The sequence below is a fragment of the Mobula birostris genome, chromosome 9 (assembly GCF_030028105.1).
Source record: "Mobula birostris isolate sMobBir1 chromosome 9, sMobBir1.hap1, whole genome shotgun sequence".
NCBI classification, from domain to species: Eukaryota; Metazoa; Chordata; class Chondrichthyes; order Myliobatiformes; family Myliobatidae; genus Mobula; species Mobula birostris.
In genome coordinates this window covers 63,034,886-63,048,629 of record NC_092378.1, presented here as the reverse complement: position 1 = coordinate 63,048,629, position 13,744 = coordinate 63,034,886, and the positions used below count along the sequence as shown (strand labels likewise).

Genomic DNA, 13,744 nt, shown 5'->3' with positions numbered 1-13,744 from the left:
CTCACTACAGTAAAAACTCTACTTCTAAACTAACTTACTGGTTGTAGTGTGCTTGAAATGTCCAATGTTTAAAGGTATTATGAAAGCTTTCTTTACGATTATATCAATAAACCATTCAGTTTTTTCTTCTCTTTGGATCAAAGAGAGATAAAAGAATTTATTTGTGACATGTACAGTACATCAAAATGTACAGTGAAATACGTAGTTTGGATCAAATCAAATCAGTGAGGATTGTGCAGGGTAGCCTGCAAGTATCACCACACTTCTTGCACCAACATAGCATGCCTGTGTAGGTTTTCACAAATAAAATGGCAGAGGCATTTTATGTTTCAGAAAAGCGGCAGCAACTCATTTATTCAACTGAAAGAGCGCCGAAAACCCTTTATGTAATTATGTCATCACATCAGATCAGCCTCTTGAAGTAAAACCCCAACTCAATATCAGTGGTTGTGAATTATGTACACTTCCATGAATTATGTTATCCTACACAGGTCCCCCAGAATTCACTAAAACCGGCCTTGTGAGCCTGTCCAAAGCTCGGACGAGCTGCCTGGTTTGAGTCCTATGTTCCAGGGATGGAGGAACAGCAGGTGCCTCTGCTGCCCAAAGGTGCGATGACATGCTCATGGTCATGTTGTGATGGCAGGGGCATGTTAGTGGAATCCTCCAAATCTTGGTGGGCTGGTTTAAGGCAATCTAGTGAAATACATTCAGGTTTACCTCTCTTATCTATGATAGAAGTCTTTTCTTCCTGTTCCAAAACATGGAACGGGCCCTTGAACGGGGGCCTAAGGGGATGTTGGTGTGCATCATAGTGGACAAACACAAACAAGGCAGAATGCAGGTCAGCAGGAACCCATAAGTGCTGTACGCCATGATGGGAGGTAGGAATAGGTGAAAGGAATTGAGTTTACTGTGGAGGGTGGAGCACTGTTGAGTAGGCGACCCAGCAGTCATGGCATCAGGAATGAAATCACCCTGCACTCGTCCGTAGACCAACTCAGCCACAGATGACTACAGGTTCTCTTTTGGAGCTGTTCTGAGCCCCAGCAGAACCCACGGGAGACAATCATGCCAACACTCAGCAGTCAGGGAAGCCATTAGAGCAGCCTTTAAGGAGCAGTGAAACTGCTTGCATAGGTCATTGGACTGTGGGTGATACACCATGGTGTGATGTAGCCTAACACTGAGGTCCTGGTCCATCACAGCCCAGAGGTTTGATATGAATTGGGTACTGTGGTCAGAGGAAATATCGATGGGGTACCAAACCGAGCAACTCAGGTGCTGATGAATGATTGAGCCATGATTGCGGTCTTTGTCGATGCTAGGGGGATGACTTCTGGTCACCAGATGGTGAGGTCCACCATGGTATGGAGGTGCGTGAAACCATAGGAGGGGGAAAGAGAATCATCAAGGTCCACATTGACATAGTCAAACTTTCGCTAAGGGACCTCAAAAGGAGCCAATGGTGTCTGGACATGACGGTTAATTTTTGCCTGCTAGCATTCCAGACAGGCTGCAGTCTAATCACGCACCTCCTTTTGAAGGCCATGCTGCCAGTGTAACCAGTTTCTGTGAGGCTTTCTGGCCCAGATGTGAGAGGCCATGGATGGACTCAAAAACAGTCCGCCTCCAGTTTGCAGGCATGATGAGGCAAGGGCAGTTGGTTGAGACATCGCACAGGAGAGAAACCAGCTTCCCCAAGCTTAATGACAGCTAACTACAAGCCTGTGACTGTAGTTCTGTAAGCTTGGACCTCAGGGTCAGTGGTTTGGTCAGCTGCCATGCAGCATAATCAACCCTATGTGCATGGCCCCGATGGCTGGCCATGAGAGGCAATCAGCCATGGTATTATTTTTCTCCTTGACATTTGTATATTAGTTGTGAACTCTGATATGTAGGCCAAGTGGCGTTGCTGTCATGCAGATCAGGGGTCTGACATTTTGGCCATCATGTGCATGATGGACTTGTGGTCAACAGAATGGCAACCCTCTAGAAGAAAACAAAAATGGCAGACAGCCAGATAGAGACCGAGAAGCTCACAGTCAAACAGACCAACTGTTCATGCACAGCATCCACAGCATAGTCTGAAGCACCAGTAGTAATGGCTATAGGTGCTTTGGGGAGTGGGTGTGCTAGTAGGGTCACATTGGAAAGAGCTCATTTAGTGTCATCAAATGTCCTGGTCATGTTCCCTGACCAGTAAAGCACTTGATTAGGTATATTGCCTTTAAGCACACTATACTGGGGAAGCATAAGTTCAGCAGCTCATGGAATGAAACCATGATAGAAGTTCACCCTGCCTGAAAATTCCTGTAGTTTTTTAGTAGCGCTACCAAATTCATAATAGTGGCTACTTTTGATGGGAGGGGTTTCGCACCTTCTGTGGAGATGCAATGGCCGAGAAAGTAAATGGTCAAATAAACTGGCATTTAGCAGGGTTAATAATCCACCTGTGTTGGCTTAAGCACTCAAAAAATGTGCGGCGATAGATACATGTTTGGACTTGGATGCCCTGGTAACAAGTATTCATTCAGGTAAACTAAAAGAAAATCCAAGTCTTTTAACATAAGAGTCTATCAGCTGATGGAAAGTCTGTGATGCATTTTTTAGCCCAAATGGCATGCGCAGAAACTCAAAGAGGCCAAATGGGGTTATCACAGCCATCTTGGGAATGTCTTCCAAGCACACAGGCACCTGATGGTAGCCCCTAATTAAACTGATTTGGGAAGAAACTGACTTTCTGGCTAAGTGTGCTGAAAAGTATTGGATTCTGGGATTGGGTCGCGATCGGGGTGATGACTTCATTAAGGCCGACCACATGGACGGCAACCACCATCAAACTTAGGGACCCTATGGAGGGGTGAGACCAAGGGATATTCGACCATCATACAATGCCCAGTCTTTGCACATTGGCAAACTCAGTCTTCACAGTTGCCAGCTTTTCTGGATCCGGTCTACACATGTGGACATGGACTGGGGGACCAGTTGTGGGAATGTGGTGCTCGACCCCATGTTTTGTGACTGTCGTGGAGTATGTGGGCTTGGTGAGGTTTGGGAATTCATCCAGCAGTCAAGTAAACTCTCATGCAGTGGTGCATGTGCTTGACAGAGTCGTTGTGGGGAACTTATTGGAGGAGCAGGGTAACGACCCAAAGGCCTTGACATCCACAAGCCGGCAGTTCTTAAGATCAACTACCAGTCCTTGGGCACACAGGAAATCTGCACCAAGCAGAGGTCTAGCCATTTTAGCCAGGACAAAGTTCCATATGTAATGTTGCCCACTGAAGCAGAGTGTCACCCTTCATGTCCTGTAAGTCTGGATCTTGCTGCCATTGGCAGCTCCAGTGAGGTTTCCTCGCTCTTTGCCTTCTCATCAATAGATGATGCTGACAGCACACTCACTTGAGCACCCGTGTCACACAGGAAGCATTGCCCTGAACAGGTGTCCGTAATGAACAGTAGATGTCCCTGGTAGCTGAACCCCACAGTGTTTTCAGACTTCTGATGTACTGATGTGCTGGCACTGTCGAAGCTGCAAGGCTCCTAGTGCTTCTACCAAAACAAGCATGGTAAAAGCACAGGCCTGGCGTCCTCTGTTTCACAGGCACAGGTGTCCTTATGTTGGGGGCCTTGCTGACCCGGGCATATTGAGCTGGGGGAAGGAGGAGGAATGATGCCTCACTGCCCAGCTGAGTGTAGACCATCAGCCATTTTAGCAAGCTCCCTGAAGTCTTACAATGATGCATTAGCAAGGGCTACGCGATCTTGATCAGGCATTTGCTGCATGAAGAATTCTTTATAAATAAAACAAGGATGGTAATTTCCCAGTAGAGAAGACGTGGTCCATTAGCTCCGAAAGCTTACCATCACCGAGGCTGGGCAAGGAGAAAACTGTTTGACGTGCTCAGAGTCTGGCAGTCTAATATTCTGTAAAAGGTGAACTTTCAGTGATCGGTATTTATTGTGTTTAAGCAGAGTCACCACCGAGCGATGCTACTACTAAGAAATATCTGGTGGTGTTGGCGGAGATTTCTTGAAGTGCGAATTGAGCCTCAGCTTGTACAAACCAAGGGATAGCATTTTGCTCCCATTACTCTGGCAGTTTGAAACTGACTGCATTGGCTGACATGTTCAATAACTGCAATCGTCCTAGAGCATCAGGGTCACCAATATAGGTTTCCGCAAATAAAATGGCGGTGGCTTTTTTATGTTTCAGGAAAGCCGTAGCAACTCATTTATTGAACACCAAAAAACTGAACTTAAAGCGTGCTAAAAACCCTTTACATAATTACATCAGACCAGCCTCTTAAAGTGAAACCCCAAATCAATGTCGGTGGTTGTGAATTATGTACATTTCCATCAGTTATGTTACCATACACCTGCAATTTACTTACCCGAACCAGACCTCTTCGGAGTGTGGGAGGAAATCAGAGCAACTGGAGGAAACCCACATGGTCACGGGGATAATGTATAAATACCTTGCAGACAGCAGAGGGAATTGAACCCTGGTCTTACAGCTGGCATCGTAAAGCATTGCGCTAACCACTACGCTGCCATGCGCCCCACAAAGTCTACTTCTTAGAAAATATTTAATCTTGACGATCCTTTAAAAATTTTTGATTAAAATAATTTCTCTGTGTTCTTAGGATACATGTAGGTAAATTTTCTGTGGCTGAACAATGTTTCCAAGAAGCTTTGAATATCAGGCAGAAATGGTATGGTGAATTGCATCCTCTTGTTGGTGAGATATTGGAACACTTAGGAGATCTGTTGTCCTGTTCAGAGAAATCGGAAAGGTAATTGCTGCCATTCATGTAATTCTTCTATTTTCAAGCAGGTGTTAAAACTCTTGTAGCCAAAATTCAATGTGGTATTACAGAAAGGTCTTTATTGTATAGTCCTAAACTTTCATGAAAAGTTATCATCATGAAATATTACTGTTTCTCTCTCTACTGATACTGTCTGATTTGCTGAATATTTCTATTTTCCGTTATAATCCACATTTCCAGTTTTTGCCTTTTGTTTATCAGATATTTTGAAGTAAAGCACTAGTAAGTCTCCTCCTAAGCTGTAGAATGAATTCCAGAAAACTAAGGCTCATTTGAAGGCACAATAAATAAGATTGCAGAAAAGTAATGTCAACCAACAAAATGGGAGAGCATTTTGGAGATAGTGATCACAATTCTATCTCCTTTACCACAGCATTGGAGAGGGATAGGAACAGACAAGTTAGGAAAGCATTTAACTGAAGTAAAGGGAAATATGAAGCCATCAGGCAGGAACTTGGAAGCATAAATTGGGAAAAGCTGTTCTCAGGGATATGAACGGCAGAAATGTGGCAAATGTTCAGGGTATATTTGAGTAGCATTCTGCATAGGTACATTCTAATGAGACAGGGAAAGGATGGTAGCATACAGGAACCGTGGTGTACAAAGGCTGTTGAAAATCTAGTCAAGAAGAAAAGAAAAGCTTACGAGAGTTTCAAAAAGCTAGGTAATGATTGAGATCTAGAAGATTATAAGGCTAGCAGGAAGGAGTTTAAGAATGAACTTAGGAGAGCCAGGAGGGGCCATGAGAAGGCTTTGGTGAGCAGGATTAAAGAAAACCCCAAGGCATTCTACAAGTATGTGAAGAGCAAGAGGATAAGATGTGAGGGAATAGGACCAATTAAGTGTGACAGTGGGAAAGTGTGTGCGGGACCGGAGGAGATAGCTGAGGTACTTAATGAATACTTTGTTACAGTATCCACTACAGAAAAGGATCTTGGCGATTGTAGGGATGACTTGCAGCGGACTGAAAAGCTTCACCATATAGACATTAAGAAAGAGGGTGTGCTGGAGCTTTTGGAAAGCATCAAGTTGGATAAGTCTCTGGGACTGGATGAGATGTACCCCAGGCTACTGTGGGAGACGAGGGAGGAAACTGTTGAGGCTCTGGCAACGATCTTTGCATCATCAATGGGGATGGGAGTAGTTCCGGTGGATTGGAGGGTTGTAGATGTTGTTCCCTTATTCAAGAAAGGGAGTAGAGATAGCCCAGGAAATTATAGGCCAGTGAGTCTTACTTCAGTGGTTGGTAAATTGATGGAAAAGATCCTGAGAGGCAGGATTTATGAACATTTGGAGAGGCATAATATGATTAGGAATAGTCAGCATGGCTTTGTCAAAGGCAGGTTGTGCCTTACAAGCCTGATTGAATTTTTTGGCGATGTGACTAAACACATTGATAAAGGTAGAGCAGTAGATGTAATGTATATGGATTTCAGCAAGGCATTTGATAAGGTACCCTATGCAAGGCTATTGAGAAAGTAAGGAGGCATGGGATCCAAGGGGACCGTGCTTTGTGGATCCAGAACTGGCTTGCCCACAGAAGGCAAAGAGTGGTTGTAGACAGGTCATATTCTGCATGGAGGTCGGTGGCCAGTGGTGTGCCTCAGGATCTGTTCTGGGACCCCTTCTCTTCGTAATTTTTATAAGTGACTTTGATAAGGAAGTGGAGGGATGGGTTAGCAAATTTGCTGATGAGACAATGGTTGGGGGTGTTGTGGATAGTGTGGAGGGCTGTCAGATGTTACAGCAGGACATTGATTGAATGCAAAACTGGACTGAGAAGTGGCAGATGGAGTTCAACCCAGATAAGTGTGAGGTGGTTCATTTTGGTAGGTCAAATATGATGGCAGAATATGGTGTTAACAGTAAGACTCTTGACAGTGTGGAGGATCAGAGGGATCTTGGGGTCCGAGTCCATAGGACACTCAAAGCTGCTGCGCAGGTTGTCTCTGTGGTTAAGAAGGGTTATGGTGCATTGGCCTTCATCAATCGTGGGATTGAGTTTAAGAGCAAAGAGGTAATTTTACGGCTATATAGGACCTTGGTCAGACCCCACTTGGAGTACTGTGCTCACTTCTGGTCATCTCACTGCAGAAAGGGTGTGGAAACTATAGAAAAGATGCAGAGGAGATTTACAAGGATGTTGCCTGGATTGGGGAGCATGCCTTACGAGAATAGGTTGAGTGAACTTGGCCTTTTCTCCTTGGAGCAACTGAGGATGAGAGGTGACCTGATAGAGGTGTACAAGATGATGAGAGGCATTGATTGTGTGGATAGTCAGAGGCTTTTTCCCAGGGCTGAAATAGCTATCATGAGAGGGCACAGTTTTAAGGTGCTTGGGAGTAGGTACAGAGGAGGTGTCAGAGGTAAGTTTTTTATGCAGAGAGTGGTGAGTGCGTGGAATGGGCTGCCGGCGGAGGTGGAAACGATAAGGTCTTTTAAAGGACTCCTGTGTACGGAGCTTAGAAAAAATAGAGGGTTATGGGTAACCCTAGGTAACGTCGAAAGTAAGTACATGTTTGGCACAGCTTTGGTGGCCAAAGGGCCTGTATTATGCTTTATTGGTAGTGGTAATTTGAAAAAAGTCAATGGGTGAAAATTGTTTTCCTGGAGCAGAGGGGAACAACAGAACCGACATAAGCATCTTGTCCTTACACAGGGGCTCCATGTAAAAAGTCGAAAATTCCTTTCATCCCACAGATGCTGCTCGACCCACTGATTTCATCCAGCAGATTGTTTGTTGCTTCAGATTCCAACATCTGCAGCCTTTTTTCTCTAAGCACACTGGTTGCCAAACATTTTAATTCCAATTCCTATTTCTGTTCCAACATGTCGGTCCATTGCCTCCTCCTGTGTCAAGATGAGGCTACCTTCCCTTGGTCGAGGAGCAACATCTTATATTCCATCTGGGTACCCTCCAACCTGATGGCATGAATATTGATTTCTCCTTCGGTAAAACAAAATCTACCATTCCCCCTCTATTTCCCACTCTGACTTTTTACTTTTCACCTGCCTATTACTTCATGGTGAGTCCTCTCCTCTGTCCCTTTCTCCTATGGTCCATTCTCTTCTTACCTGCCTGTTACTTCCCCCTGACTCCCCTCCTCCTTCCTTTTCTCCTCTGTTCGACTCTCCTCTCCTATTAGATTTTCCCTTTTCCAGCCCTTGATCTTTCCCACGCACCTGAATTCAACTGTCCCCTCCTTCCTGGCCTCCTTCTCCTCCCCCACAGTTTTCTTCTGGCATCTTCCCTTTTCTTCTCAGTCCTGAAGAACGGTCTCGGCCAGAAACGTCCACTGTTTGTTCATTTCCATAGATGCTGCCTAACCTGCTGAGTTCCTCCAGCATTTTGTGTGTGTTGCTTTGGGTTTTCAGCATCTGCAGACTTTCTTGTGTTTATCATTATCTTACCTTGTTTTGTAGCTCTTATCGAGAAGCAGCTTTTGTTCTTCTCTAGCACTAGGAATATTCTTCAGCAGTGACTGGAGTAAGAAAGTGGGATAAGACAGAAGATCACAAGACATAGGAACACAATTAGAGCATTCAGCCCACCAACTCTGCTCTGAGATTCCACCGACTGATTTATTTTCCCTTTCAACTTAATTCTCCTGCCTTCTCTTCATAACCTTTGATGCCCTGACTAATCAAGAACCTATCGACCTTGCTTTAAGTATACCCAACGACTTGGCCTCCACAGCCATATGTGGCAATGAATTCCACAGATTCACCGCCCTCTGGTTAATGAAATTCCTTCTCATTCCTGTTCTAAAAGGATGTCCTTGTATTCTGATCCTATAAGTTAACCTTTAGGGAATCCTGCTCAAGAATTCCCAAATCAATTTGCACCTCTGCCCACCACTTTTCCTGCTCTTTGATAGTCGCTGAGCCCCAATACGAGCCCACTATGCCAATCAGTCCTCATGTCAATGCCGATATCTCTTTGCCACTCCTTCTCTCTATCTGGACTGGGCACCTAGAACAGCAAGAGTATGGGAGGAGGCATTAAGGCAATGTTTGTGGCATGCTATAATTCAAATGCAGATTTACTTATCATGTGTACATTGAAGCATCCAGTGAAATGTGTCATTTGTGTTAGCAACCAACAAAGTCTGAGGATGTGGTGGGGGCAGCCTGTAAGTGTTGCTTTCTCTTTCCAACATCAATATAGCATGCCCAGCATGTTTAACAGAACTACACAAGCATCAACAAAAATAATAACAACAGCAACAACAAAACAGAACAAACCAACAACAGCAAAGTAAACTCCTTTCCCACTCTCACACAAAGACAGATCTCTGCCTCTAATCCCAGGACACGCTGCTTCCAGGCCTCCAGTAATGGCCCTGGACTCTCAGATGCATAGACATCAGGCATCCAGTCTCTAGCCCCTGGCCTGGACTTGGAGACTTGCAGACAATGGGCTTCTGACCTCTGAACAAGTTGACCAAGGGGCTTTGACCTTTGGGTTTCCACCTCCAGACTCACTATCCTCTGGACTTCAACCTTCGGCTTTGCCCTCTGGACTTCGCTGACCTCTAGGTATTGACCCCAGGGCAATAGGATGTTTAATTCATTTTATGCTTCAAGGCCACAAATATCTTCGCAGTACAATTACTTGACCTCTTCGATAGTGGTTTACCTTAATTGAAATGTGCCTTTGATGCAGGTTTAGTTAATGATTAAGGTAAAAGAACTATAAACAATGAGAGGCAATGTGGTCTCTCAAATCTGTAGTGTTCAAGAAGATCAAAATATTTCTCATGAAGTTAATTTAGACCTTGCCTGAGTCATTGCAAATAACTAGTGCCAGGTGCATGGAATTTTAAGAGCCTGGGCAGTTTAGCTTGAATCAATATCACCTTTAAATGGTTTTGCTGAATGAAAATAGGAAATATTTCTCAAATAGATCATAATATCATAAAAATAGGAGCAGAATTGGACCATTTGGCCCATCGAGATCGTGGCTGTTTTATTTTCCCTCTCAACTCCGTTCTCCTGCCTTCTCCCTGTAATTTTTGATGCGCTGACCAACCAAGAACCTATCAACCTTGTTTTAAGTACAGTATACCCTATGACTTGGCCTCCACAACTGTCTATGGCAATGAATTCCGCAGATTCACCACTCTCTAGCTAATGAAATTCATGTTCAACTCTGTTCTAAACATCAAACTAGGAAAGCAGGACAAATAATACACGAAGCGGAAATGCAATACTTGCTCGCCCATCAAAAATTAAACACACGTACATGGAAAGACATTTTGAGAATGTTTTTTATTACTATGGTTGGTATTTGCTGGGTGCTTTGAATATACAGAGAGAAGTGTCTATATACTCACATTGTATTTTCTTTATTTATAGCTTTGACAGGAATCAAGCCGAAGGGGTTTACAGACAAGTGATCAAGATTCAAGAGGAAAATATGCGGCTGGCCACATCTTTTCTAATTAGAGATCAAATCAATCTTAACAGAGCCCTTGCAATTTTTAAACTAGGTCTGATATCTGCATATTTATTATGTCATTTTCTTTTCATGTACAAATATAATTACATCATACAGTTTGTAGTTGAAGTATAAGATGCTTCATTACAAATTCATTAATTGTCCACATCATTTAATGGAACTGACTGATTTAAAATATAGGTATACAAACTAGCAACAGAGCTGACAGATTGAAATGATCTTGAAAATGCTGGAAATACTTATAAGAATTACAAGACCACGAGACGTAGGAGCAAAATTAGGCCATTCAGCCTATTGAGTGTGGGCTGCCATTCTATCGTCATTACCCACCTCAACCCCATTCTCCTGTCTTCTTCCCATAACCTTTGACACGCTTACTAGTCATGAACCTATCAACCTCCGCTTTAAATATACCAAATAACTTTGCCGACACAGTCATCTGTGGCAATGAAGTCCTCAGGTTCACTACCTTCTGGCCAAAGAAATTCATCCTTATCTATGTCCTGAAGGTATTTCCTCAGAATACAGAGCAGATCAGTCATTTTAGCATTTTAGGTGGGTGGCCTTTCATCAAAATTGGGAAATTTTGGAAGGGAAACAAGTATTAAGCTGTAGCAAACTGGGGGAAGGCTGCATAGAGCAAAAGGGAAGGTCTGTGAGAGGGTGGAGACGAAAGATTGAGTGAATCAAGCAGTAATGATCATAAGAATCGTTCGGACAGAGGTGGCGCTCAGTACTCGGTGTCGGAGAGCTGATCAAAGCTCGAAGCTTTTGGATGACTCAGAGTCGGATTGTGGTCGACATGGCAGGGAGAGTTTTTCTTCCTTCTCCCATCTGCGTGAGATGTGGGACATTTGAGAAACTTTGAACTTTACTGTGCTCATGGACTTCTTCATCAAATTATGGTATTGTGCACTGTTGTAACTATATGTTATAATTATGTGGTTTTGTAAGTTTTTTCAGTTTTGGTCTGTCCTGTGTTTTGTGATATCACACCGGAGGAAATAATGTATCATTTCTTAATGCATGCATTACTAAATGACAATAAAAGGGGACTGCGTGTCTTCATAATCTAATCTAAAAAGAATTGTTTAAAATGGAGGTAGGTAAAATTATGAAAGATGTTTGAATTGAACTGGTACAGAAGAGGAGTTGAGACATAGAGATGAAGGAACTATGAAAAGGGAATGGCATTTTTACCTGTGACAGGTGGGAAGAAGTATAGTTAAGAAAGCTCTGAATGTCAGTAGGTTTATAAAAGGTATTGGTCCCCAGAGATGGAGACAGTTATTGAGAAAGGGGAGAGAGGTGTTAGAAATGGATCATGTAGATTTAAGGGCAGGGTGGAAGTTGGGGACAAAGTTGATGAAATTGACAGCTCAGCGTGGGTGCACAAAGCAGCACACCAATGCAGTCGTCAATGTCACGCAGAAAGTTATGAGGAGTCTTACTAGTGAAGGCTTGGAACATGGTCTGTTCCGTGTAACCAACAAAAAGGCAGGCACAGCTGGGACCCATGTAGGCGCCCATGGGTTTTGAGTTGTTACGTGTGAGGACTATTTCCACCAGAAGGAGGAGGGTGATGATGGAGGGTTTTGTCTGGGCCTTTCAATATTCAATAAGATCCCTCCTCATTCTTCTAAACTCCAGTGGGTGCAGGCCTGGAGTCATCAAATTCTCCTCACATGTTAACCCTTTCATTGTTTGGTATTTGGGTTATAAACTATTGAAGAGAGAGCATCCGAAGCTAATGTTCTTTTCTTTTTTGACTTCCTTTCCTGGAATTATATTCATTAACAATTTAAAGGTAATGAAACAAATTTCGCAGATATGGCTATGGAGGAGACAGGCAAATCAATTCATGCTGTATATAGAGATAAAATCTGTGTTTTGTACAAATATTCATATGCAATTACTTTTCTAATTAGGTAAACTTCTACAAAGTGATGTAAGTTATAGGGCTAAAAAGAGGGCAGTAGAATGTTTACGCCAGTCATTTGACCTTCTAACCAAGATGCTGGGTTCAAGTCATCACCTAACAATGGAAGTTCGAAGGTATGAAATATATGGATTTGGTTGGTCATTAACTGCATATAAATTCCTGACCTCACAAATTTTCTTTTTGTCATAGGTTTCTGAAAAGTGCAGAATTACAAATCCACAAGGATTTTACTTTCTTTAAGAGGCCAGCAGCCTCAACCCCTGGAAATTCCTTAAGTGTACCAACATCAGAGGAAAATGGGCTGACCAGTCCTCGTTTCACTTACAAGCAGCATCAAACACCGAAGAACAAACTTAAATCAAGATTATCAGCTGGCAAACATCATACCAGTAGCCAGACAGTAACCAGTTTAAAGTCTGTAGAAACGATAGACAAGACACAAAGAGATGTGTGTTCTAACTTAAGGGCTGATGTCTTATGTGAGCAGGATAAAGAGGATACTATTTTGGAACAGGAGAATTTGGTCAACTGGAGATTGGCTTCAAATATACACACTTGCAAACGTGACCTTCCTCCACGGCCAAGTTCATTAATGGTACGGCAAGGAAGTAAATATCCACCTATTAACAGGAATTCATCTGCTTCTGCCAAAACCCGTGCCAAATCTTCCTCAGTCTGCAGGCCATTAATGACTTGCAAACAGTCTACATTTGAGCGTGACATTAACATTTTGGTACCACCTTCAAGAACCAAAGTGGTTTCAGAAAAGGTCATTTGCTTGGCATCATTCATCCTGGCTGCATCGAACTCTCCAAAACCATTGCTGCCCAAAAAACATGGGATTAGAAAGAATACTGGGATGGCTTGAAGTAAAGGGCATGTTTCTCTGCTGGTGTACATTGCCATAAGGCAATAGGTCTATCCCAGATTTTTTAAATTGAGGTTTTTTGTGTACAGTATTCTGAGTAGACTATTCATGAAAGACCACATTATTGTAGTTGGAAATAGAACAGGAGATTTGGAAAGTGAGTTAGCCAACATCATTCTTAAATTCTTGTTGTTTACTAGTGAGGTTCTGTGATGTGATGGATTATCATAATTAAAGAACTGAGTAATAAAAATGTGATTAAATAAAATCTTATTTTCTTTATCATTGAAACTTAACATACCAAAGGGATACTAAAAATTGTGAAATGCCATAATATGAGAGAAATTTGGATTTGGTTGCTGTTGCTACAACTACTGTATGTGCAAAAGTTTCAGTAATTTGTGCTCATCTCCTCCACATTTGACTTTTTTAAGTCGATGGAAATAAGTGTGCAAGGATGACACTTCTGGCAGCTACTACTCTTGTGCCCTGGTGACTAAGTACAACTTTTCACCTTCTGTTGAAACTTCTAATTAGAATTATCTGCAGATTAAGATACCCACTTCCATAGGGCAGGAGGTACAGGAGCCTTGGGTCCCACACCACCAGGTTCAGGAACGGTTATAAACCTTCAACCATCA

The 13,744-nt window shown here is 42.9% G+C and overlaps 1 protein-coding gene across 6 annotated transcripts in view; it reads left to right on the top strand.

The window, feature by feature from the left end:
• The window catches only part of LOC140202802 (tetratricopeptide repeat protein 41-like), a 101,336-nt gene extending 88,022 nt beyond the window's left edge, over nt 1–13,314 (top strand). For 5 of the 6 annotated variants that reach the window (XM_072268173.1, XM_072268168.1, XM_072268171.1 and 2 more), the window contains 4 exons: nt 4,650–4,799; nt 10,191–10,324; nt 12,222–12,348; nt 12,425–13,314. In XM_072268173.1, coding sequence (XP_072124274.1) covers nt 4,650–4,799; nt 10,191–10,324; nt 12,222–12,348; nt 12,425–13,103 — 1,090 coding nt within the window. In that variant the 3' untranslated portion in view covers nt 13,104–13,314. The remainder of the gene's footprint in view (nt 1–4,649; nt 4,800–10,190; nt 10,325–12,221; nt 12,349–12,424) is intronic. The other variant, XM_072268172.1, reaches the window with a different exon arrangement.
• Nucleotides 13,315–13,744: the final 430 nt, after the last annotated feature.